Source organism: Homalodisca vitripennis, chromosome 5, assembly GCF_021130785.1.
Source record: "Homalodisca vitripennis isolate AUS2020 chromosome 5, UT_GWSS_2.1, whole genome shotgun sequence".
In the NCBI taxonomy this organism is placed as follows: domain Eukaryota; kingdom Metazoa; phylum Arthropoda; class Insecta; order Hemiptera; family Cicadellidae; genus Homalodisca; species Homalodisca vitripennis.
Genome location: NC_060211.1, coordinates 144,727,970 through 144,753,338, shown reverse-complemented (window position 1 = coordinate 144,753,338; position 25,369 = coordinate 144,727,970). Strand labels below are relative to the sequence as shown.

Sequence of the window (25,369 nt, the reverse complement as noted above, 5' to 3'; positions counted from 1 at the left end):
ATCGACCCATTATCCATTGTTCCAATTATTTTCTAAAATATTAGAGTCACTAATGCAATAAACAGCTATCCCATTACTTTGGTAAACAATTCAAATCTTTTATCTGATTCCCAATTTTGGGTTTCCGGGGAAAGAAACGTCGCTTCAACTATAAAAGCGGTCATGGAAGTAGTAAATTACTTTACTTAATGCCTTTTGGAAAATAAAGAATCAGTAGCCCCTTCGATAATGGATTTAAGTTAAAGCATTTCCGATTTGTGTCCCCTTTTAATAATTATCATAGGAGAAATTGGAAATTTTATGGAGTCTCAGAAGAATTATACTAATCTAATTCGATCTTACTTAACTATAATAGGAAAGCAATATGTTTCAATTGGGGGTAATAATGCTTCTGTAAAATCAGTGGAAATGTTTGTCCCCCAAGGCTCAGTACTTGGGCTCCTTTTTCTTTTACTATTATAATAAATGATTTCTACCAAATTAATTTGAATTGTTAGTTCAGTTGTCTACACAGACGACACCCCTTTTTGCTTAATGAAACAATAAATTTATTCAAGTGGAAATTTGGATGATAAAGACCAGTTGTACTTTTAAAATCTGCTAGAGAACATCTGTGTGTAAATACTAGCACATTTTGGGTAAATTTCGTCATTTATATCTGAGCATCTTCCCTGATAAATTTAAAAATATGCGCACAAAATTTTTCCGATACATAAAAAAGGATGACAATAAATGAAATGTCAAGGATTACCGTCCAGTATCTCATAACTTCCCTCAACATCAAAAATTTATGTAAAGGAAATCGTTCCACTCTCAGCTAATGGCGTTTGTAGAGGACTATAATCGATTAGACGATAAAACTCCAGCATGGATTCCGTTTTACTGGTAGATCGACCAATAAGTGCTGCACAGTTATACAATATTTGAGTCAATTAATAGATTCGGTTGATAAAGGGGAACATGCACTAGGTATTTTTATGGAACCTTTCGAAGGCTTTCGATAGCGGTAGACCCACTCCAATTTTAATTTAAGAAATTTTAAATTGGTTTAGGAATAAATTTCAAACAAATTTAAAATTGGTTTCAATCTTACCTTAATAATAGATTTTCAATATGTAGGAAATTCTCTTCGATATCCTTACCACAATTTAAAATTTCGAGGAGTATCCTCCAAAACTTAAAAAAAAATAGTTTTTGGAGTTCCGCCAAGGTTCATTTTTAGGTCCATGGGGGTTTTTTTAAATTTTTTTCTTGTGTGTAATTGAGATAGATTATGCAACCTTAGGCTTAATAAAATACACCATTCCCCTAGAAAACCTGTAGTCTATATGCAGATTGATGGCAAACCTACAAATTTAGTCATCTAATTCAGTAGATGAGATAGAGAGGCTTTCCTATATTTGGAATTGTAATAACATTAATTCTCTTTTTAAATGAAAACAATTTTTAATATTAAAATATAAATAAATAACAAGATTATATATCTTTTAAATCCCAACAAAAAAAATGGAAATAATTGAGCCAATGATCAATAGTAAAATAACCAACTAGTAACAAAAAATCAAGAGTTACCAAAATTCTTAGGTCTGACTATTGATGAAAAATCTTAATTTGGGATCAACCACGTTACAAATTCGTTGATTACCAAAATTAAAACTCGGGGGAATTTAGCTTTGACGAAGATGTCTTTTATCTGTAGCACTGATACATTGAGGGACAATCTATTTCTCTTATATACACTCTTATTATTGCATTTATGGGCCTCTGTTTGAATGGTGCTACGGAAAAAAATCAAATCATTGATAAAAATTTCGCCGGATACAGAACAAATCTCTGAGAATTAATGTTAGGCGACTAAAGACTAAATGATTCTGTGAAAGAATATTTTTAAGGAATTCAAAATTTTAACTGTTCTACGGGTCAATTTATTAATGGACTACAATTATGTGCTCTAAAATTCTATAAAACTTAAATAATGGTATGACCCAACGTAATTCATTTGTACAATACACGTAATAAAAATGTTATTTTAGATACCTCACCATAGGCTAAATTATGTTACACAAAAAAAACCAAACATTACATTGGATCCAAATGTCTTAAATCCATTCCACTTGCTATCAAACAAGAAACAGAACATAATATATTTAAAAGAAAAGTAAGCTTAAGGTATACTTGATAGACCAAGGCTTTTATATTCATTAGATGAATATTTTGATTAGCAAATCAGGTAGGTTTTATTGTAGTTTTTATTATAGGTTTATTTTTTTATAATAGTTTTTAGGCTAGTTTAAACTGACACTATTCATAATGTTACATCATTGTAAACTAAAACGAATAAAGATTTCTTGACTTTGACTTGATCTTAATAAAAACCTCCCTTATTTACTCACTAAAATGAAACAAGCTGAAATGAAGCTTTTATTCTTAGCATAAATGTTTTCGCGTTTGGTTACTTTCCTGAGTTGCTTAAAATCCTCCAAAATTGTTCCAGTATATAAGAAAGGGCGGGATAGGCTATTGCCTCTAAATTACGACCCCAATATCCATTGTTCCAATATATTTCTAAAAATATTAGAGTCACTAATGACATTAAACAGCTATCCCAGGTACTTTGTACAATTCAATCTTTTATCTGATTCCCAATTTGGTTTCCGGGAAAGGTTCGCTCAACTATAAAAGCGGTCATGGAAGTAGTTAAATTACTTTCTGAAATGCCTTTGAAAATAAAGAATACAGTAGTGCCCACTTCGATATATGGATTTAAGTAACGCCTATTCGATTGTGTCCACCTATTAATATTATCCATAGAGGAAATTGAATATTTTATGGTGTCTCAAGGAAGAATTAGTCTTAATCTAATTCGATTTCTTACTTAACTAATAGAAAGCAATTTGTTTTCAATTGGGGGGTAATAATGCTTCTGTAAAATTCCAGTGGAAAATGTCGCTGGGTGGTGTCCACCAAGGCTCAGTACTTGGTCCTTTTTCTTTACTATTATAATAAATGAATCTACCAAATAATTTGAAATGTTAGTTTCAGTATGTTTCGTTCTACACAGACGACACCCCCTTTTTGCGTTAATGAAAAAAATTAATTATTCAAGGGGGGAATTGTTGAAATACCAGTTGTACTTTTAAAATCTGCTTGAGTGAACATCTGTGGTGAAATATAGCACATTTCGTTAAATTCGTCATTTATATCTGGCCTCTTTCCCTTGATTTAAATTAAAAATAGCCAAAATGTTTTCCGATACATAAAAAAGATGACAATAATAGAAATGGTCAAATTACCGTCCAGTATCTTCTACTTCCCTCAACAATCAAATAAAATTTTATGAAAGGAATCTGATCACTCTAAGCTAAATGGCGTTTTTAGAGGAACATAATCTATTTAGACGATAACCAGCATGGTATTCCGTACTGGTAGATCGACAATAAGTGCTGGCAGTATCAATTATTTAGAGTCAATAATAGATTCTGTTGATAAAGGGAACATTGCAAACTAGGGTAATTTTTATGGACCTTTCGAAGGCTTTCTGATAGCGTAGACCACTCAATTTTTTAATTAAGAAATTTAAATTGTTTAGGAATAAATTCAACAAATTTTAAAATGGTTTCAATTCTTACCTTAAATAATAGATGTCAATATGTTTAGAAATTCCTTCGTTTATCCTTACATAAATAAATCTCTGAGAGTATCCTCCAAACATTAAAAAAATAGTTTTTGGAGTTCCGCAAGGTTCAATTTTTAGGACCATTTAGTTATTTCTTGTGTTACTTGAAAGATATGCTACACTTAGCTTAAAACACATTCCCCAAGAAAACCTGTGGTCTATATGCATGATGATGCAAAACCTCAAATTTATCATCTAATTCAGTAGATGAGATAGAGAGGCTTTATATTTGGGATATTGAATAAACATTTAATTCTTTTTTAAATGAAAAACCAAATGTAAAAAATTAAATATAAATAAAACACAATTATATATTCTTTTAAAAACCCAACAAAAAAGGAAATAAATTGAGCCAAATGATCATAGTAAATAAACCAACCTAGTAACAAAAAAATCAGAGTACCAAATTCTTAGGTCTGACTATTGATGGAAAATCTTAATTGCGGATCAAAACACGTACAATTGTTGATTACAAAATATTAAAATCTCGGGAATTTATGACTTTGACGAAGATGTCTTTTATCTGTAGCACTGATACATTGAGGACAATTCTATTTCTCTTATATAACACTCTATTATAATTGCATATGGCCTCTAGTTTGCTATGGTTGCTACGAAAAAATACATAATCTGATAAAATTCTCCGGGGATACAGAAAAAAATCTCTGAGAATTATGTTAGGGACTCTAAAGATAAAATGATTCTGGTGAAAGAATTATTTTAGAGGAATTCAAAATTTTAACTGTCTACGGTTTCAATATTATTAGATGGATACAATTATGTGCTCTAAAATTAAAAACTTAAAATACTGGTATGACCAACGTTAAATTCATTGTACAATAACACGTAATAAAAATGTGATATTTTAATACCTCACCATAGGCTAAATTTTTACACATAAAAAACCAACATACATTGGATCCAAATCTTCTTAAATCCATTTCCCACATTGCTATCAAATCAAGTACAGAAACCATAAAACTATTTAAAAGAAAGACTTAAGGTAATACTTGATAGACAAGGCTTTATTTTTTAAAATTCATTAGATGAATAGTGTGATTAGCAAATCAGGTAGTTTTATTTTAGTTTTATTTATAGGTTTATTTTATATTAGTTTTTAGCTAGTTCTAACCTGAACCACTATTCTAAATGTTACTCATTGTAACTTAAAACGAATAAAGTATTTTTGACTTTTGACTTGACTTGAATAAAAAACCTCCCTTATTTACTCACTAAAATGAAACAAGCTGAAAATGAAGCTTTTTAAAATTGGTTTTTCCTCTAATCATAATTTGCTATGTAACCACCCCCCCAAGAAAAAAAACTCAAACATTATTCTTAGATTATCCAAATGTCCAAATCCGCAAAATTACTCGGTATTCACATTGATTTACACTAAAACTGGTCCCATCAAATTAATAAATTATGTAGTAGGCTCTTGCGAGTAAGTTAATCTTTTTTTGAAACTAAGGAGAATGTTGTTTCTATTGAATACTTGAGGGACAGCATACTCTTTTTGGTTTTTTATTTCCAATGTCTTATATTCTTATGAATTAAATACTTTGGGGTCATTCTTCTCACGTTAAAGATATTTTGATAATTACAAAGAGGGTTTTACGAACAATCTGTAGAGCTGAAATTCTTAGAACACTGATAAACCACTTTTTATTAGTTTAAAAATTCAGCACAATTATAAACCCTAAAATATCATCTTCCATCTATTTATTATATGTAAAAAAACGGATCTGCGGCTCATTCTCACTTAGACAAGATTTGCATTCGTATAATACTAGAAATACGTGATAAGGCTTGATCATACCCCAGAACATGCTGGCCAAAACACAGGTTCATCTCACATGGTGGAACAGCATTGTTTCTTTAATAAACTTGATTTTGTAAACAGCTTGGACTGCCTCAACTGGGGTTGTTTTAAGGAGTAAGGTATTGCACTTTGTTACAACAAAATCCCCCATTTTATAATCTAGAAGGATTTTTTCTAAAATCATAATGTGGAATGTAGAATTTTGATTCTGAAATACTAAATTAGTGCACAGAGTTAGTAATAAATACTCACACATTGTAAAAAACGCAATTGTATAATTGTACTGTATAAATTTTTACATGTCTAATTTTAAAAATATTTTATTCTATTTTCTCTATTATGTATATTATTATATTAATACAATGACTATGCACTATTTTTCATTATATGTTCAATGTATCATGTGATCAATGGCAATAAAAATTTATGATTATGATTATGGTTATATTACCTCAGTGTCACTGCAGAGGTGGCTGAGGCGGTTGTGCACATCCTCCACCACATCAGGATCCAGGATCTGCTGACCTCTGGTGTCTCCTTTTACTAGCTCAGGCCACATCATACCAGAGTCTTGCTTCACAAGAATCACTTCCAGCCTGCACATGTTACATTAATACTCCAGTTGTATGAATACAAACCTTGACTAAACTATTCATGCTTATTATGTGACATGTATACGTTTACCAATAACAATAATGATACTAAAATACATGTACACATTTTCAAAATATTAAAAAATAACATATAATTTAAACAACTGTATGGATATAAAACCTGGCTGTCATTGTACTATATTATTAAGTTACTATTAATGAGATTAACTTGTTTTAAAATAAAACTTTTGAACAAAAATTTGTTACCTAAAAACAGAGATGGGTTTATAATCAAGTAAATTAGTTTTATAACTATACCAGGAATTAATGGTATAATTACACCACACAAGAGTTTATATTGAAACATTGCTTATTTTGACTGACAAATTCCACTTCCCAGAAGTGTTAAAACTTCTTATAGGGATTCAATAACATTTTTATTTTATCACAGTGTGTTTCTCCTCAAACTATCTTTGTTTTTAATGAACAAAACATATTGGAAAAATATAATTTATTATAATTATAAAAAATAGAGGAAAATAGTAAAAAAATTAATTAAGCCAATTAATTATTTTAACTATCTATGGCAAACAGTATGATTTGGGAATTACATTTAATCCCTTACATAAATAAAATAATGAAACTAAATGAAAAATTAAATCAAAAATTATTTTCACTGAAGCTACTCTAAAAATTAAAGACTCCTAAATACTAATACGGTCTGCAGAATGTTTATGTGAAGAAAAAGTCCCTGGAATGTATTAGAATTTAGAAAAATAATAATAATATTTATGTTTCAGTATACAAATTTAACTGACACTAAACAGTTGTTGACACTTTCAAATAAAGTTCATCAGTAAGGTTGAAACATTTTTTTACATTTAAATTTGAGAAAAATTGAGTATACCATGCTTGATTATTAGTGTGTTACAGATAGAAAAATCAAAGTTACTATCTAGCTTTTACTCCAGATTTACCAGTGCCCAATTAAAAATATTTGATTCATTGGTATACTACTTAAACAACGTTATAAAACCCTTTGTAATGAACAAAGCTGTGAATTTTTCCACATAAGGTTCTCAAAAGTTTTTGACTTCCTTGACATTAGGATATGGCATTTTTCTACTGTGGTTTAAGGAAAATCAAAGGAATGAACACTAACATGCCTCAATGAGCCATTATTTCCCAGATGACAGTAATAAAAACAACTCGACTTCTAAAAATACAAAACCTATTATAAACAATTCATTTAGAAAATTTTGCATGAACTTTATAAGGATTTACCCATATGCCAAAAGAAGATGGGTTTTTACCATAGCAGGCTTATCAGCCATTTGAATCTAGTTTATTATTTTTATCAGCACAATGCAAACTCGACTATGGTGTTGAAAATATCATAGATCGAAAGTAGATGATCTTTGACCGAAGCCTGGTGTTTTAAGTTCGGCTGGTACAAACACCTGGCACTCAAAGGGTTTAAACAGAAGCAATCTTCTAATTTGTAATGTTGATGTCAACTGCCCCATTGTAAAAGGTCTATCTCTAGCTCATCTGTTGAGTTGTAGTGTCCAAGTAGTCAGGCTCTGGTCCACAAATCGGCTGAGAGTACCAGAGACTATTACTTACTGCCCACAACAGATAGTCAAAACTGCCCTATTTTCAAAGGTCTGCCTGTAGCTCACCTGTTTGGTTGTAGTGTCCAAGTGGTCAGGCTCTGGTCCACAAATCGGCTGAGAGTACCAGAGACTATTACTTACTGCCCACAACAGATAGTCAAAACTGCCCTATTTTCAAAGGTCTGCCTGTAACTCACCTGTTTGGTTGTAGTGTCCAAGTGGTCAGGCTCTGGTCCACTGATCGGCTGAGAGCACCAGAGACTATTACTTACTGCCCAAAACAGATAGTCAAAACTGCCCTATTTTCAAAGGTCTGCCTGTAACTCACCTGTTTGGTTGTAGTGTCCAAGTGGTCAGGCTCTGGTCCACAAATCGGCTGAGAGTACCAGAGACTATTACTTACTGCCCACAACAGATAGTCAAAACTGCCCTATTTTCAAAGGTCTGCCTGTAACTCACCTGTTTGGTTGTAGTGTCCAAGTGGTCAGGCTCTGGTCCACAAATCGGCTGAGAGTACCAGAGACTATTACTTACTGCCCACAACAGATAGTCAAAACTGCCCTATTTTCAAAGGTCTGCCTGTAACTCACCTGTTTGGTTGTAGTGTCCAAGTGGTCAGGCTCTGGTCCACAGATCGGCTGAGAGCACCAGAGACTATTACTTCTTGCTGTCTACATCAGATAATCAAAACTTCCCAATTTTCAAATGTCTGTCTGTAGCTCACCTGTTTGGTTGTAGTGTCCAAGTGGTCAGGCTCTGGTCCACAGCTCGGCTGAGAGCACCAGACACTATTAATTGCTGCCCACATCGTATAGTCAACTGCCCCTCAGTTACTGAGACTTCCACGTCATCTCTGGTCACTTTGGGCCCAACTTCCACAGTTACCTTCACGTCATCCTTGGTCTGCTCCCAAACATATAAATTCTGCTCCTCTATTTCCATTTTTTCTGCAGTAAAACAAAAACAAAGAGATTAATTAAATGAAACATGACTTTATTGGCTGGTGAAAAGTATCTGTAGATTTGCAAGGTATAATGATATAACTGAAGTTTAGAATGACAGATTACAGTTGTAACATTATCTATATACAATGAGAACAGTAATGAACCAAGGAGGGGGCCCTGTGGAACTCCTCTCAAGACAATTATTTATGATGAGTGCTATAACTTATTCTCTCACGCTGTGAATATTGAGTTAGGCCCAGCTCACCTTCCTCTCAGTGCAACGTCTGGAATCTGACTTTGTCACAGATTTGACACCTTGAATTTGGAGTTGTGTTCGTCGGAAGAGATAAAAAAATGGAGACAAAGAAGCTCAAAATGAACTCTTTACATTGTTTAAAAATGAACCTAGACTTTAAAAAAATGACACATGCAAAACTGAATGCACTATGATGTTTAAGGTGTGATCTTTAACCAAAGTGGTTCAGCCGAGATTTTTACACATAATGTAGCTTTGGTGGAAAGGGTGCACTCAATTGTGCACCTGATGAAACAATAAGAGTACCTCTTCACCTAGATTCTAAGGCTATATTTTGTAGTGTTTAAGTTTACATCCATATTGAGTAGGATTTAAGAGATTATTTGATTTAAAAAAAAACTGCTTATTTGTTCATATACTATTGATACTATTAGTTTGCCTAACACGGGAATTATTGAAATAGGTCGATAGCTCTGTGGTTAGTTTCTGGGGCCTTTTTTGTAGACTGGACACACCCGAGAAACCTTAAGAATGTCTGGAAAATTGCCTGTATTTAATAGACTATTGATAAATTTTGCAAGAGGATCAGCCAAACTTGGGGCTATGCTTTTCAATAGATTATTTGACATGTTATACACCTCAATACTTTCACATAGTACTACATGACAAAATCACACGTAAATAAATAAAAATACATATATGTACAGAACACAAACCACTATGACACAGTGGACACATGTTCATGCATGCTGGACGGACAGTTTGCAACTACTGGAGGAAGGAACTTGTCGAGATAGATTTTATTCACTGACTCATCATTTCAAGGTACAATGCCATGTCAAACAATGAATTGGCTTGAGTGTTTATGTTATCATTCAGTACGTTGTTGTGGTCACTGCATTGTATATTTCATAATTTTCAAGTGTGGACATCAAACTACTTTTCTTGCATTTGTGAATTACATGTAGGTTTTATTTATATTTCAGTCATTGTGCACACATTGAATGAAATTTGACTGCACACAGTGTAATTTGACTGTGAGTAGCAGTATTCTTTGGAAGGTGTTCCTTATAACGGGTTTTGAATTATCTACCTGTTTATCCACCTGATAGTACGTGGGAAAATCAATATACTATGTGTTTTTAATTTTAACCTACAACAAAACAGTAATATATTGTGGATACCTGAAGATGTCACAGTGTTGACCAAACACTTCCAAAGACGTAGCCAGCAAGGGGATCCAAGGGGTCCAAACACCCCCTCAAATTTTCAATTACTTTTTTAGTAAATGATTATTATTATTTAAATAATTCAGTATTACTGACGTGCTGAAAGATCGTTCTCAGCAAAGAAATGGGTCAAGAATTTTTTAAGGAACAAAATGGAGCCTTACTCTCTGTCCACTACGGAAAAATATTTGTTATCTGGACCTTCCTCCCAAAGTTTGTTCCCAGCTACGTTCTTAACACGTTGTAACATTGCAATATTACGGAACATCAGAAGGTAAATTTATAATTAATTAATTTACTCAATAACTCCAAGTGAAACACACACACAAAATATGGTTAGTTGATGTTGTACCTCCAGTTATTGATTTGTGGAGATTTAATCATCAGTACTTTAACCTATAGACGCTAACTGAAAATTACATACAATTACAAAATTTGATCTCATACAAATGAAGGATCTAAAACTTCAAATTTAATTCTTATTTTTTTAGCGAATCAGAGAGCTTTTATCAGGATGAATTTTTTGTGACCTATTTTACTTAACTAGCTCAAAAAGTTATTGTCTGATGGTGATACCTTCAGGTGGAGGTAGAGGATTAGCAGAATCTGAGGTGAACTTGAAGTTTGCATTGCTATCAATATACAGAGCGGATCCGGACACTTCCAGAGCAACGTAGTCGACAGAGCCAGCTCCCTCCAACTGTCGCTTGCAGGATTCTGACCACACCCCCTCGCTGTCTGTCATCACACAAACAAGTCAGGCCAAGTAAAGAATAGTTTGTGTTATACACTGTTACAGAGTCTTCACACTTTTAAACAATGTTTACTTTCCCTCTCAACCAAAGAGTCCAAGTAGGTTCTAGGAGGTTTGGTTTGTTTTACACACATTTAAAAAACTAAAATAACTATTAATCCCCGCCCAGTGTGACATTAGCAAGCCAATACCAGTGCATTAGTGTTCCATTAATAAGTCACTGAGACTGAATTCTGCTCACGTTACTAAATGTTTAGATTAACTGAAACAATCATAATTAGGCTGTAGAAAACAATCAATGAATATATTCAAGCATAATTGAAAGCCTGGTAAATGAGAAAACTTCAGTACTTCCAAAAAGAAAATTGGTTCAAAACATTACAAAATTTCATGTTTTTATAACTCCATATCAATTTTAAGAATAATCTTACACCAAATATTCTTGATTAGTGAATTAATCATCCTTACTACTCCATAAATGAGTATCTACAAGATAATATTGAAACCTTGTGTCATCACACCGGAAGAGGGCACTTTTTCAGAGGACTAATTATCTACCTAGATCTGCCACTAGATTTCCCTCTTTGATGACAATATTATAAACTAATAATATAGATATGATTCCGAACGTTCCCTAACTACAAAACTTGGGGCTAGATAATCTACATACACTATTACTTGACCTACTCTACATGATAGCTGCACAACGACCCTGACACAACATCCGCTCTCCACTTCCTATTGTTGGCAGGAATCTGCCTACCAGAATCTGTCCTAGAGTAGGAGGCTCCCATTGTTAAAACTACAACTAAGTGATCGGCTCTATCGTGTTCGCGTCTACTGATACCTTAAACGCTAATTCCAAACCTATTCTGGCACATGCCACAATATCAGTATTGTTTTTTAATTATATTACAATTATTTCAATTAAGTGTTGCATTCATTTAAACTATTTTATGTTTAGTTTAGTTAATGTTTTAAGTTATGTAATGTATAACTCTCAAATTACTTTAGTATGTTTATTGCTTTTAATTTATTGACAATCCCTATTTCTTGTAAAAAGATCAACAGTAATAATATTCTTGATTCTTAATTATAAAATTATCAGGAAGGGAAGAGGCTAAGTAGTATAAGGACCACAGGCAAATTATGTTGGATGAACTGTTTATGTACAGAGATAAATCTAAAGATCTACTCACAATCTTCCTACAGGCATATCATTCTACCAATCATAGAATTCCCTAACATATCTGTCTATTTTAATTTATTTTATACTTAAAAGCTGTGAATCTTATCTTGCAGAAGAAAACATTAAAAATAAAAATGCAGTAATTTTATCATTTATAATAGAAAATGGTGTCCCCACGGAAAGCTGTTTGGTTACAAAAATGCTCATTTTATAAACTGCGAACTGGATTATAACTTAATTAGTTTATCTTTTTTTATGTTTACTGCTCTTTAAATATTCATTGTATCTTTTGAATAAAGCAATTTCATCAATTATCTGGATGAATTGTATCATAAGTAAAAGAATTATTGTTTAACAATCAACATGGAAAATCCTTAGTATTTTAATTGGACCAGCTAACTTAACATTTGCAAAATAATTTATCAATTTGCATATGGCAGTAAGATTATAAATTGAAATTTTCGCTGTAAATCAGAATTTTAACATTTTGGTAATGCATCTTCATTAAGGGCAACAACTACACAATATTGTACCCACCTTTGGTAAACACAACCCAATGGAGAATAGTGTTGACTACAGCAGGTTTAGGCTTATCTGATCTCCGGGGGCCAGCACTTATCACTTCCTCAGCAGTTTGGGTCTCCAGTGTCATCAGCACACAGTGTAATGTGTCAGCAACTGTACGGGCTGACAGTAGGACACCGGCCACAACTTCACTGCTCAACTCTACCTGCACATTTCAGTGGTGAAGATAGTTTTCAGGTTAAAGATATAGAAGTAAAAAAACAACAATTAACCCTACATCGGGCGCTAAACGGAGTTTTCCTCCGTGTATTTTTTAATATTGAAAATATTAGTACTTTTCTGATGTTGGCAGTCGTTTCCCGCAGTGTACTTCACGAGCATCTTTCGAGGAAGCGAAACAATAGCCTCCCGCTTATCTTTGACAAAATCTGTCAGTATGAGGTCTACTTCCATGCGAGACTGGATGATTCCTCCGTGAGTGCCAGATGTTGTGTTTGTAGTGCTTGGACGAAATCTCCGTGAGTGCCTTATTGTGTTTAGTTTTTATGGAGTAATAATCCGTGTGCGCCTAAATGTGTGACCTGTGATGGTTTCTTTTTAAGTTTTAAAATATATTTTATTTGAATTTTGTGAAATGGAGAATGAAGACGAGAGACTTGTCAGTACAGTACCCGTGTGCTAGGGAACATTTCAGTACTGTTTATGGAGTGAACATTGTCGTTATAATAACCAGAAGGAAAATGTTTTGAAACTATGTGTAGTGTTTAAAAAAATGTTTAGTAAAGAATAAATTTTTATTTCAGAGTAATAATTGACATTACAATTATATAATATCTCAATTGAAGTAAGTTGTTTTTGTAAGAAGTTAAAAACTAAGTTAATTTCCATATATTATTACATTAGGTAAAACATTTTTACAATTAATTGCATTATTCCTTAAAATAAATCATGTTGTTATTATACAATAACATTTTTTAAGATTTTGAATTTCTTATTTGGAAAATTCATTACATAAGAGAGTAATTTTCATTTAATTTCTAAAAATGAATATATTACATTGTAATTAAATCAGTATGAATATCTAAACAAATAAAAACAGTTTAAACGACTATGATATCCATTATTCGTTAACCTGAAGGAAACCTCCGTGAGCGCCTGATGGTGTTTCTAATTTTAAGCGCCTGATGGAGGGTTAAGTTATATAGAAAACATGCCAAGAATAAAATCTTTAAACTAATCAATAGTTGCTACTTAGAGGCCAGGTGCTTGGAAGGTTTAACCCTTTCACTGCCAACAATATCATTTGATGTCATGCATGGAATTCTTTAGATTGCCGACAATGTCTTTGAGGCGGATGGAAGGAGAAATACTATTAATGTGATTCAAGAAGTCATTTAATTCAGTGTCTCCATGAGGAAAAATAACAAAGGTATCATCCACATACCTCCGCCAAATCTTCGGTTTGAACTGAGCTGAAGCCAAAGCTTTCTGCTCAAATTCCTCCATAAAGATATTGGTGAAAATACAGTGGAGAACCCATTGCCATCCCCTCATCTTGACGGTAAAATTTACCCTCTAACTCAAAATAATTGCATTGAATGCATAGTTCTAAGAGTTCCATAATTATTACTGGAATTTAACATTACAGGATAGTTTAGTTCTATCCTTTAATGTTTGGTCTTCTTTGAGACGTGATTCAATAATTCCAAGGGTTTCTGGAACTGGTGCATTTGTGAATAGACTTTCAACGTCAAATCTTACTAGTTTGTCAGTTTCAGTCAACTTCAGGGATTTTGACTTCTTTGCAAAATCCCTGGAATTTTTGATAAAAGAGTCAGTTTTTTCTACCAATGGCATTAGGATGTCCAAGAGGACTTTAGACAATTCCCTGCAAGGTGAATTATGAGAACTAATGATGGGCCTGAGAGGGATGGTAGGTTTGTGGATTTTTGAAGGCCATACATATGGGGTATTTTGGAATGGTGAGGAGTTAATTTAGATCTAAATTTATCTGAAAAATATGCTTTGTGTTTTTCTTAAGGTGTTTGCTACTTTGCGTTAAAATGAATTGGTCGGTTTTTTAATTTAAACTGTATATGTGCCAGTATTTAAAGTTTCCACTATCTTTTCTTTATATGCTACTGAGTCAAGTACAATAGCAGCATTGCCTTTATCGGCCGGTAGGATTTTAACCGTGTCGTCTTTCCCAAAGATCAACATGGCCTTTTTCTCCTCTATTGTCAAATTGGACTTTGTGGGAGGAATTTTCCTGAGCAAAAGACTGGCCTCACAACGAAACCGGTCACCCTGTTCCTCAGATAACTGTGAAACAGACGACTTGATTCCAGTTACGAAATCCAATGCCTTTACCGATTTTTGTGCCACAGAAAAAAGCGAAAAATGATTATACATAGAACAATCTATACAATTCCTCAAAAAATTTTGATTTGACAAAGTGTGTAACAGTACCAAATGTTTTTGTATAGAGGAAGGTTTTACAAATGATACCTTCCAAAATACACAGAAAATACACAATTTTTATGTCAGTATTCTAATGAAAAGGCCCATTAAGGTATTTGCCCAATCTTAGACTTGTAAAGCATGGCAAGCTACTACAAGTAAATTGGGGCAAATAGGTGTTTTCATTTAGGTCATGGACCACATTAAACCACATCTCTTCATATCCCTGTAAGAGGTATGATCTTATTTAATAGATTGCCATACGAAATAAAGTTAGCAAACAATATACATTTTTTCAGTTTTAAGCTAAAGACATTTTTACTATCTTTTGAAGAGTGTAATTGGTTTTATGATTAACTTCAAATTCAAAATTAGCACTAATTTACAGTAAATTGAATTTAAATAAAATAAGATGAGTAGGTTTATGTTCTTAATATAAACGATTTTCAATCAGTGTACTGTATATTTGCTGGGTATTTATTTTTATTTTTACTTGTTACTATAGAAGCATAATTTTTTTGTTATATATTGTAAGCCAGTTGTTATCTAGTGAGTAAGGTATAGAAGTGTATTGATAAGCCGAGTGCTAGTGATAAGACACAGATGCCACAGAGAGCGACTTTATAAGCAAATTTATTCATTTATACACATCATATCTTGGTATATTGGCGATAAACATTCCAATAACTACTAAAATAGATACATTAAAATTGTTTAGAGTTGTGAAATAACAAAGAAGCCATAGTGAGCATGGAGAATGAAGTAATTGAGGAATATTATGAGATGACTTGAATTATAATATTAAGAGAAATAAATGGAAGAAGTAGTATTACAATGAAACTGTAAAAATTGTTTACATGTCAAATGTTGGTACTGCAGTACTCATAATACTGTTAAAAATAAGCAAATTTGTTTATCAATATTTTGTTTTAACCAATAAGGAAAGAGGATTAGACCATCCCTAACAGGGTCATCTAACTTTCTACCTGTCCTCACCTGCTTGGGTAGAATGTAGATCCTTATCTACATTCTAATATAAAAATTCTACATCTACATTAACTATAAAAATATTTATTTTGATAATATTAGTCTCTTCCTAATACTGACTGATTCAAAGCCTTTGTTTTGTCCATCAACCGTGTTGATAAATTTTTCACCCCTACTTGATAGGCATTCATGGACATTCATTAGAATATGTCAGTATTCTAATGAAAAGGCCCATTAAGGTATTTGCCCAATCTTAGACTTGTAAAGCATGGCAAGCTACTACAAGTAAATTGGGGCAAATAGGTGTTTTCATTTAGGTCATGGACCACATTAAACCACTACATCTATTTATAAACCATTTATTCTTTTTGATGCAACAACACAATGTACAGTTTGAATAAATTAAATATATAAAATATTAACACTGCACAAAATAGGGCAATTATAAAACATTCAGGCATTTAAGTAAAATATACGAAGTCCCATTGAATAAAATATAAACATAGGTTTGGTTTAAAATTATCTATACAACTAATTTTAAATCTTCCATTACATATGTCTTCTTTGAATAAAGTATAAATGTAGATTTGTTTCTAAATTACCTACATCTAATCTGAATCTTCCACTTCAACTGACACCTTGCCATGTGTGATGATTTCCTGTATGGTGTGGTAGGCACTTTCATTGAAGGTTTATCATCATTATTGGCAATAAATGTAACCTTTCTTGCATCTACATAGTTGCCAATAGCTAATAACAATTGGTGAGTGACAATCGTACCCACTACTTTTGTCTTATTTTCTTTTATACAAATTTCTGCACAGTGTAAAATAGCATGTCCGTTACTGTGTTAGGAGCTTTCAGCTTGAGGATTTGTTTTTAACTGACAAAAAACTTGATACTTAGAAAAACTCATGTAATTAAGACAATGAATAAAAATTCAATTTGAGATCCATCAGTGACAGCAGACTTCTTACACTATATCTTTACGGTAGTCCTCTTAGAATCACAATTTAAAACACCAAGAAAGCTAGATAGCTTACCTGCCATTGGCTGTCATCTGCACGACTCAGAGTGTGTAACCAGCCACAGCCATCTGTCACTACCACAACCTGACTACTGGGCAGCAGGATACTGACATTGTAGTGGCCTGATTTTCTGTGTGTCTGACCTGGTATTTTCCACACAGTCTGTAGGGCCTCCAGCCGACCTGTCTGCACACAAGAAAAAAAACATCATTACTAAGTATATAGAGGAACATCACTTTGGTGGTCAAAACCTCCAATGACCACCAAAGTGATCCATGCTGGAGGATGGAGCATGATATTAGGCTCAGTCTATCTACCGTAAGATTCTAAGAATCTTCCTCAATCACAAGACTGGTGGAATGCTCTAAAGTTAACAATAAGCAACTCCTACTAGATTGTGATGCCAACTCACATAATCACAGTGGCTGAGATAGATTCCACTTAAATAAAACACTGAAGTGAAAAAATATTATTGTTTCAAGTAGAGATGTTAAAATAAAGGAAGCGAAGCAGTGCTTTGGTAAATAAAAAAGTGTTGTCACCTTCAAAATAGTCTCCACTAGATATTACGCACTTGTGGCAGCACTTCTTCCAATCCTCAAAACACTTCTCAAACTTAATCTTATGCACTTTTAATGTCACTTATGATTGTAAAACAATGGCTCTTTATTTATTTTTGGAAATAAATAAAGGTCACACTTTGAGCCATGAGAACATAGGCCTGGGCATCATTACAGTATCGTTTTTGGCCAAAATTTCATGAACAAGCAATGAAGTGTGCTATTCCTTAATCTCCAACTCCTTAGCATCTTACGCTCCCCCTCATTTTAATATTGAACAACCCATTTATGCATCAAGCAACGTTGTTGATTCACTTAATATTTACCAACATCCAATTGTTCTTTCTCTACCACATAACACACACTATCTTTACTTGCTAAACTGATTAAATCAAACATTCTAAAAATATACTAACCTCTGAATTAATAGTAGCTTTGAGAACATTCCAGCCCTTGTCGACTAAGAATACAGTATTGTTGTGCCAAGGGTCACAGAACAGGTGGTTGTGTAGGGAGAACACCTTCGTGTGTATGAAGGAGTACTGGTCTTCACTCTGACACACATGGTCTGCTCCTACATAGACAACACCATTATTCTTCACTATTAGCAGTCAATTTGTAATTTTGACCATATATGGAGATCAAAAAGTCATTGTTTTCAGCAGTCTGCAAGCCTTTTTTTTAATTTTGTAAAGTATAAGCCCTATTTAGATCATATATGTATACATACACACACTATTTTTTTGCAAGAAATATTAAATATAGGAACAATATCAAACGCACTTTGTGTTAAAAAAAATGTTTCTGTGAGAGAAATGAAAAAGTCTTTAATTGCAAATGAAGATTCCAACTTCAGTCCCCTGGATAGCACATTTTGTCAATAAACCTTAAAACTTACAAGATATTATAAAAAGGTACAAGATAGTTAATACATTTTTCCATAGTTTAAAAATAATTATTTTTAGGATTTTTTATAGATTCATATGAACAAAAACAATATTTTGTGTTTTTGTTCTTTTCTGTGTAAATGTGAAAGTGTGTACTCATAAAGATTATTTGATTTGATTGTTAAAAGAAATAAATTTTACAGCAAATAAAAATACAGTGGCATACATAGCCAAGACAGTTTGAAGGGTTTGGATTGATCCCTTTAAAAAGTATTAGATATATGTTACTAATTTCAAACCTTTTTGGTGTTGATCGGATAATTTGCAAAGTGTGATGGGCACTGAAAGTGTTGATTCGTATTTTACCGATAAAAGCATTATTAGCAGTCACGGACCTTTAAATTATACATGAATCAAAAGCCAATAAGTTGTTTTTAGTTTTTAGTGGTTTTTGGTTTTCTTAAATTCTGTTTCTAGTTGCCAATCTGTGCGGTTTTTCCAAATGTGATTTTGTTGTTAATTTCTGTCAAATAGAAATTGTTATTTGTAAAGAAATTATTTTGTTTTCTTTTTCAGAAGTCTTTTACATGAACTGTGCAAAGTGGTACCCTACACTGCTAATTATAATACCTCTGAATGGGTGATCCTCTTAGATCAAGTGATACTCGTAACATTCTAATGGTGTCTGATTTTGTTGAATATGAAGTAAAAGTTATATGCTTTTTTTGTTGTTGTTAATTTTGGAGTAAAAAATTACTTCTACACTGTTCTAGATCAGCTAACTTCAAAAAAATGTAAAAAAACACATTAATGCATTATGATTATTTATATTATGATTATTTCATTATTTTTCTTAGCAATGGCAATTAAATTGGCAATGGCAATTAGCAAATGGGTACACATTTGCTACTTTACACTTTTATCTGTAAACATAAAAATTTTTATCATTTTTTTTCTGAATGCCATAACTATATATTTTTGTGTTCACAACTAAATTTCATTCAATTTGGCCTTTTTACCATTTTTGAAACATCTTATACTGTATTTTAGTACTATACTAAAAACGGATATTTATATGTAATTTTGTGTGTGTCAAATAACATATACAATATATGCTACAAATAATATATTTTTTATTACTTTAAACTTATGTAGTAATATTTATTCTTTGATTCTTAGCAAGAAAACTTATGTGTAACACTTTATACACACACTATATATAAGATTGAAACTTGCAAAATGACCCTGTGTTACCTAAAATAATCAGTGCTTTTTAAAGAATTTCTGATAAGATGCTTCCAGGGTTAAAAATAACTGTTAATATGGAAAGAACTTTCTAATATAATTAGAGCTATCTTGTATTAATAACTTACCTTCATTGATACTCTGACGGTAGACTGGGATAGAGTCCAGAGACAACTTATACCCACCAAAGTTGGGGTCTAACAGTTCTTTCTTGGGTCTTAATTCAGTCAGCATGTCTGCACTCTATGGGGCAAACATATGGTAGTATTAAATTTTTAAATATATTAATAATAAATACCTAATAAGTTTTAAAAATAGATTATCCAATTGATTTTGATTTAATCCTAGAAGTATTGGACCAACCCACTTTAGTGGTAGAGTATTTTATATCAACTGTTCATTCATTTAACATTAATTTAAACCACTACAAAAGCTCTGTATGAAATAAGTTATATACATAATTTTACTCATAAAATACACAGAAAATTATTTCTTTTATAAAACAACACATTTTTAAAAACAATATTTTATTTTAAACTTTTGATTTATAGATAATTTGATCAAATTTTGTTTTTTTAAATTTCTACAATGCAGGTATAATGTTAAACTTTCCTACTCCAGCTTGAACTGTCTACGTTCAAATAAATGACCCATTTTCTTGGGGTATATGAATTTGATTATAGATATTGTATTATAATTATTATGAATAATCTTTCTTGCTTCTTACATTTATTTACTTTTAAAACAAAACTGTAATTGAGTATTTAAAATGAACATATTAGGGTAGAAGCAGTATCTGTAACTCCTTGAAAGTATATTAACAAGACTCTCTAATTCGTAATTACAATACTTCATTATTCTTTGGTAAAATAAATAGTTTCTGGAATTAATGATTAGTCCAGATTTTCTTATACAGTATTATTCTATAGGATAAGTGGGGGGCACATCAACCCATTATTAAGCTATTTTCAATACATTTATGTGGCAATAATTGCTTAGATTATCTTGGCCATATATACTTGAGGAAATTCTGTACAAAGGTAGATGACACGTTTCTTTCTTTAAATTTTAACATTTTCCATACCCATATGTATATCCTTTAAAATGCTATAGTTGTTACTCCTTCTAGCAAGATATTATCAACCGAAACATAGAAAGTTGATTAGAATATAAATGAAAGTCAAAGTACATCAAACTTAAAATTTTAAAGTATGTTTTCAACGTAACTAAAACAAATTGTGTATTTACATTTTTCTATGGGAAAATTCGTATAAATTACAATTTATAAACAAGTAACAGATAACTGTATATTAAATCATTCATTGGCATTAAGACACTAATATAAAAGTGCCTGAAGTAAAAATGTTTGGACTGAAGATTAATTCCCATTCATAACACAGTTTAAACTTTAGCTTCTCGTTATAAGCAGAGAGCCTCAGCTGTGCAAGCAGCTTACCTACATGTCTTATTTTAAAACAAAACTAGTTCCTTTAATTTAAATGGCTTATCAAACAGTTTGGAAATCCAGTCCAATCAATCGTCAGCACTTTTGAGCTATGAGACACATTACTTGATCAAATTATAAGTAATAACAATTTTGAAGTGACAAATTTTATTAATTTGTTGTAATGAAAAATGTGACATTAACTATCGGTATAGCAGTTAAAATGCTTAGAATTGATTTAAGATAAGGCTTTCTTTCCTAGAGGCTTATCAATGACTTCAACATCCGTTAACAAATCTGAACTACCTGTTACTGATGAAGGTGTTTATCGTAACTTTACTATTAGGCCGACAAAAGAGTTATCCTCCCTCTCTTAAGTTACTTTTTAACCAATTCACAGGATTGCTCATTACTACTGCCAAGGCTTTCCTTCATAGAGGGCTAACAATGACTTAAGCATCCTTTGACAGTCTGAACTGATCTGATATCTGTTCCTGATTGAGGTATTCAACCAACCTTTACTATTAGGCCAACATGAGAGTTATTCTCCCTCCTATAAGTTACTTTAACCAATTTACAGGATTGTTCATTACTACTGTCAAGGCTTTCCTTCATAGAGACTTAAGCATCCCCCGACAAATCTGTGCTATCTGTTCCTGATTAAGGGATGTCAATGCAATTTCATACGTTAATTATATCCAAACAAAAACACACGTTAAGTAGAAGTCCGATTATTTGAGTTAAGAATATCCAAGTCGGCAGGTTTACCAAGCATTTACAGAAAAATTAATAACATGATCTGATGTCTGGAAAGTTGTACGATCTGGGACGCGATCTGAGGTGGGTAAAATATCGATAAGAAATCCCCATGGCCATCGAAGCAACCTTACATGGGGGCACCCTGGCAAAAAAGAAATACATCTCTCAAGCTCATACCAGCGCTCTTTAACTTTAGTATTACTAGTAATATATTTATGATAGCCTAATCTAAACCTACTTATATAGCATAATAATGCATAATAGTTAGGAACTGAGGGGATTTTTCTCGCGAACATTGCTTCCTTTTGAGATGCAGAAAGCAAGAACAGATCGTCATAATGACATGTAATTTTTAGAGTATGTCAAACACAGTCTGTTTTTTCTCAAAATGTAGTTTTTAAGATTCAAAAAAAGAAAAGATCTTCCAAAAATAATTTCATTCGGATAATACCAAAGAACTCAATTTTTAATAATAATTATTGAGTTTTTCTGTAAATTTAAATATTTCATTGCAATGATTATTTGAGTTTTATCGTATCAAAGATAGTCTCAGTGCTGTTCAACTCAATTAATTGGACTTCTAGACTATTTAGTTACCTAAGAAGAAAAAGCGTAGTTTAGACTAAGAAAAATAATCTACCACCTTTACTTTGGCTCTATACTAAACAGTTATAATATTACTTAATGGTACACAAACTCGTCTGCAGCAGTAAATGTTTTAAACTACTGTACAATAACTGTCTAAAACTACATCACCTGTAGTTAACATCTTCACTAGGTTCGAATTTGACATATAAATACGTACTAGTTAGTGAGTCTGCTGCAGAAATGTGTTAAATGTTAAACAAACTTGTCATCCAAATATATACTATAATGAACAAACATGTAGCCAAACTACCAAATGATTAAGGTATTAAAAAATGTTTAAATAAATGTTCAAACAGTTATTCTTTTTATAGAGAAGCTGAGAAAACCTGGTGAGCAAAACTACGTGTATAATGCTCCATTACCAATATACCTAGCATATCTCTAATGAATCCACTGAAAATCTGGGAGTGTTATCTTAAGCTAGGCGATGGGTAGGGTCCAATAAGCGGACCCGGTTTTTTATATCGAAATTGGCAAACGATATTACTTAATCATAACCATCGATATAATCAACCGATACTGATGAATTATTTTTAACAACTTAAATAATCTATATGAACAGCTGTAAACACTTTCAAATAATACAATTAAGGTAATATTTTAAATTTCACATAAGTAACATTGTGTATTAAAATGGCTGTAAATCTTAGGAAGCTTCACGAAATTGCTTTAAAAGACGATAAAATATGTTTTTTATGGCTTCAGGATGTTGGGTTAGTACCTAAGAATCCATTATGTGATATTTGTGGAAAGATAACAAATGTAACTGTCAGAGGAGCTAACATGGTCGTCTTCAGATGCAAAAAAGAAGGTAGGCCTAATGGTGGACACAACTTTAGTAAAAACGTTTTCGTTCTGTTTCATTTAGTTAAAGTTATGAGTTTCCCTGATTTTGGTTATGTTCATTTATTATTTGTTATCATTAAATTCACATTTTAATTTAAACATATGATTGTTATTACTTTTATATCGATTGATAGTCTATGATTCGATATGCGAATATTAGGTATCGATGATTATATTCTTCGATATAAAAACCGGGTCCGCTTATTGGACCCTACCCTAGGCGATTTCTTTTTCAACCAGTTTGATTAGCCTTAGTGAATTTTACTAAAGTGAGCAATCACGTAAGTTATAAACTTGATTCCTATGAAAGGTACCAAAAATGGACTATTTAAGTTATGATTAATAACTAAAAATATATAGCCTATGCTTCCCCTACGTAGCTAGGAATAAAACCTTTAAAATATATATTCATTCCATTTCGTTCATATAGCCTACGTGTTGTTTCCAAAGCAAACATAACCTAATTACAGAGAGCATGATGAGACAATAACTTTACAAGAATAAGAATTAACATAAACTTAAGTTACTGAAAATAAAGTCACCTTATATAATGAGTTCAAGTCTATTTATAGCCGTAAGTATCACCAAAACATAGTATGAAATAATAACCTGGATACTTGAAACTGTTGTTGTCAAGTTAACTTCAGACTTTTTCGATATCTCTGACACTGACAGACTGACACTTTACCTTTGGGCTTGGTATTTGTACCATGAGTCCACACATATTTTCTGTTTTAGTTCATGGTGGCTTATCGAGATTACCATCGATTTGTAATTATGCGATATCGTTAACTAATATCGAATTAAACACCCTGGTCCACTTATCGTACTTTACCCGGAATTAGTCACATTACAAATACTTTCATCCCATAAATAATTAAAGAAGAAAATATTTTCAGGCCATTATGTACCTTATATAGTAATTTTAAATCCTTATTTTATCGTATCTTAGAAATTTTAAGATACGTTCCCAGAAGATATTATTTCACCAATATTTCAAATATTAATATGTTCTTTAACATACCCGATACACTGATTAAATACATGATCAATTGATTCCTCAGCACCACTCCTACATTTTCTTTACTGTCACCTGTCGAGACTATTTTAATTGCTTCATATGATGTAATCTTGGCGCGTTATAAAAGTGCAAAAATCTCAACGTGAACATAATATTGTAAAATGTCTGTTTAAATTGCTCCTTTTTACCCACAATATATTGGTTAAATTCGGCTGCACTTCTTTGTACCAATGGCCTTTATCAAAGTTTGAGAAATCTGTGTGTGTGTGAGCTCCAATAATGTCTTTGTTATTTCTAATATAAATTGTAATGATAAAGTACGTCTGAACGTTCTTATAATTACCAGTGTAATAAGCAATTTTTCCAGCAACTTCAATTTCCTGTGATACTTGTGCCGGGTCACTCACGTTCCACTATAAAGTTAAGGATTTTGTTTCTGGTAATTAATTGTATAAACTATAGAAACAAGAAGTGATTCTTTTGTTTTTCTTGCCAAATTGCATGTATTTTCTGCAGAGCTACTGCAGAATCAGAGGATATTGTTAGAGAAGTAGTTCTATCTTCGAACTGGCCACGCTTATTTTATACATTCATTTATTTCATATAATTTTGGAGTTTCGTATCATTGATGGTGATTGATATAATTTCATGAAAATTATGGTATTGTTCTTTTCATCAAATATACCTATCCCAACTCATGATTCAACCTTTGATCCATGGGCAATGTTTTTCATGTTCTTCATTTATTGTTTGGATTGATATTTATCTTAGAATACACCCATTAAAGTTCTTTTACCTATTTGAACGATTAAAAGTTGTAATTTCTCCCAAACTGTCAAGACAGGTACATGAAGCAATTTCTTATCCATTGGAATATTAT

General features: G+C 32.1%; 1 protein-coding gene across 2 annotated transcripts in view; it reads right to left on the bottom strand.

Moving 5' to 3' along the window:
• The window catches only part of LOC124362977 (nudC domain-containing protein 1), a 30,872-nt gene extending 6,021 nt beyond the window's left edge, over positions 1–24,851 (bottom strand). The window contains exons 1-8 of one of the 2 annotated variants that reach the window (XM_046817902.1): positions 24,833–24,851; positions 19,900–20,014; positions 18,056–18,213; positions 17,095–17,265; positions 12,617–12,809; positions 10,713–10,874; positions 8,432–8,654; positions 5,950–6,094 (exon numbers count right to left, since the gene is read on the bottom strand). In XM_046817902.1, coding sequence (XP_046673858.1) covers positions 5,950–6,094; positions 8,432–8,654; positions 10,713–10,874; positions 12,617–12,809; positions 17,095–17,265; positions 18,056–18,213; positions 19,900–20,005 — 1,158 coding nt within the window. In that variant the 5' untranslated portion in view covers positions 20,006–20,014; positions 24,833–24,851. Of the gene's footprint in view, positions 1–5,949; positions 6,095–8,431; positions 8,655–10,712; positions 10,875–12,616; positions 12,810–17,094; positions 17,266–18,055; positions 18,214–19,899; positions 20,015–24,010; positions 24,170–24,832 lie in introns of those variants that run through there. The other variant, XM_046817901.1, reaches the window with a different exon arrangement.
• Between the last annotated feature and the right edge of the window lie 518 nt (positions 24,852–25,369).